Below are 2,706 nucleotides of genomic sequence, written 5' to 3' on the forward strand. Positions count from 1 at the left end.
AAGGAGAACGGGGTCAATGGTGGCCTTGCGCGACCACCGACGGGGAGCTTAGAGAGCTCCAGAACGAAGGCATGATCTCCACACACTGGAGTTTCACTCGTGATTCCGACGTCCCCAAGCCAGAAGCCGGAGAAATTGTCATGACCAAGGCTTGGGTGGAACGCGGACTTTCACTCCCTTGTTCGGAATTTTTTCTCTCCATCCTCAACACCTACGGGCTCCAGCCCCACAACATTTGCCCAAATTCATACCTTCTCTTGTCCAACTTCGTGACTCTCTGTGAAGGACATCTTGGGATCCGGCCAGATGTCAAGTTGTGGCAATTCTTTTTCCGGGTGAAGAAAGAAACCAAGGACAAAGCAATGGTGAACTGTGGAAGCATGACATTTATGCTCCGCCCTAACCGCATGTATCCTCCCCACGACTCGCATGAATCCATCCGGTACTGGAATGCCGGATGGTTCTATGAGAAGAATGCTTCAGTCCCGGAAGTCCACGAAGGCCTGCCCCAGTTCGTCAACGAACCTCCGGAAGAACTTGCAAGCTGGAGCTTCGTCCCTTCACTCGCCCTGACTCCGATCTTGGAGAAGGCTGCGCGGAGAATCTCCTGGCTAGTCCACGACGGACTGACCAGAGCCCAGCTCACACTTAGCTGGTTTTCCCGGAGAATCCAGCCTCTACGCTACAACGCGCGCCTGATGTGCGCTTATACTGGGGCGGATGATCTTCTCTGGGTTACCCGCCACGATCTTCTGGCCGACTCTCTGAAGAGAAGGTTCAAGACGCTGGTGAAGATTCCGAGGGGCCAACAAGTCCCGGAACTGTTCAAGGATATTTACACGAACGATCAGTGTCCTCCGGTAAGCTTTGTTCTTTCCGTTGCTTCAAACTTCCCAAGTTTTTTGATGTTTAACTCTACCTCTTGTTCATTTTCCTTCCAGCTCAACACTTTGGCGGAGGAAAACTTCCGCACCATCATTCGCGTCCCCGTCACCGGCGACACGGCGGAGGAGGCTCCGGAGGACGACGAGGAGGAAGAGGACCAGGCACCCCGCAAGGCGGCCCCTCGACCTACAAAGCGTCCCCGCGCCAAAGCTTCCGGCTCCGAAGCCGGAGCTAGCGGCGAGGCCTCCGCCAAGAAGCCGAAGACGACAAAACCACCTCTGCTAGACTCAAGGAAAGCGGAGCGTGCGCGTCTAAGAATGCTCTCGACAGCTGGCCAGGGCACACGCCCCATCATCCCCGGCGCCCCGTAAGTTTCCGAGCATGATGCAATTTTAACTTAGCGAAATTATCTCTTGTCTAAACCCTTTCACTTGTTTGCAGGAATCCGAAAACCACTGCCACGCGGACCACCAGCCAGGAGCCCATCACAAAATACATGAAGAAATCTCCGGCTGTTGGTCCCTCTACTCTAGTTCCACCAAGCGTCTCCCACCCAACTCCCCAACCGTCGCCCCCTCAGGCTGATCCATCTCCCCCACCTGCCGCAAACACTCCACCGGAAATAATTCCGGTTAGCAGCGGGCATGCGGGCTAAGAAGATCCTAAGGCCAAAGGCCCTGCCCAAGAAGAGGCGGAAAAACAAGGCCAAGGAGAGGTTGAAGTAACTTCTTCCGAGAAAGCTGGAGAGGGCGCTGGCGACATGGTCGTTTTTCCGAAGAACTTTGGAGATCCGGCTGACACCACTTCCACCCCCAAGGCGTATGCCACTAAGTTTTTCAACAAGCTGACTGAAGCGGAGAAGTGGGAGCTTGAACAAGACCTGCTCAACGCCATGCTGAACAACGCCTGGGGGAAGCCTGATTCCAGGACATCGGAAATCCAGGACTTCAAGAAAAACGTTGGCCAGTTCTGCGATCAACTTATCTGCAAGCAAAAGGTACTCCCCAGTAGCCCCCAAGCATGTAGGCGGAAACTCAAAAAGTAGTTAGCGCTTAGATGCTTAGAGAAAGATTACTTCCGGGAAAGTTTTTTAGAATGGACCAGTAGCCCCCAAGCATTATGGCGGAAAAGTTCCGGCAATGATGCTTTAAAAGAAACCACTGCTACAAAGGAATTTTTACTCCTGCACTGTTTAAATTTTACAGGAACAGCAGGCGCTGCACTACGAGCTGCACAAGAACATTGCCCTGCAGCGCCGCGTTACTCTGAGTCAGGCGGAAAATATCCGGACCCTGAAGGATGAAAATGCAGAACTGGCTAAACAACTGGCGGACGCCCAAGGTTGGTTTCCGCCTTCTTCGTCATTAACCAAATTCCGACTTTAGATTTGCTGTTAACTTATGTTATTATAGGCGCATCCTCCTCCCTTGCAACAGCTTCGTCTGAACTTGAGAACCTGCGCTCCTCGTACCAAGAGCTGGAGACGAAACTAAAGGAGGCGGAACTTAAAAGGGAGCAGGCCGAAAAGCAGCTGGCGGAGAGAAACTCCAAGCATATCAGGGAAAAGGGCGAGCTGGAGCTGAAAAAGAATGCTGATAGCGAGACCATCAGGAGGCAGCAAAAAGAGCTCAATGGACTCCGGAAATATATGGAGACGGCGGAGCAGCACTGGGACTTGCTCAATGAGAACATCTTGGGTATGATATCGGAACCTTATCAAGATATTTGCTCCGATTTTTTTTACTTTGCGCTCAAATTGCGTGCTTATATCCTGATTATCTTTTATGCAGAGCCGCTTGGGTACCCGGAACAGCGCCGTAA

General features: G+C 52.4%; 1 protein-coding gene across 1 annotated transcript; it reads left to right on the forward strand.

Annotated features, from left to right (window-relative positions):
* Positions 1-1,546: 1,546 nt before the first annotated feature.
* LOC127315867 (uncharacterized) lies at positions 1,547-2,706 on the forward strand. The gene is made up of 4 exons (XM_071823959.1): positions 1,547-1,882; positions 2,091-2,226; positions 2,298-2,582; positions 2,699-2,706. Exons 1-4 carry the CDS (start codon positions 1,646-1,648, stop codon positions 2,704-2,706), a joined length of 666 nt encoding a protein of 221 aa, XP_071680060.1. The 5' UTR covers positions 1,547-1,645.

Source organism: Lolium perenne, chromosome 7 (genome assembly GCF_019359855.2).
Source record: "Lolium perenne isolate Kyuss_39 chromosome 7, Kyuss_2.0, whole genome shotgun sequence".
In the NCBI taxonomy this organism is placed as follows: Eukaryota; Viridiplantae; Streptophyta; class Magnoliopsida; order Poales; family Poaceae; genus Lolium; species Lolium perenne.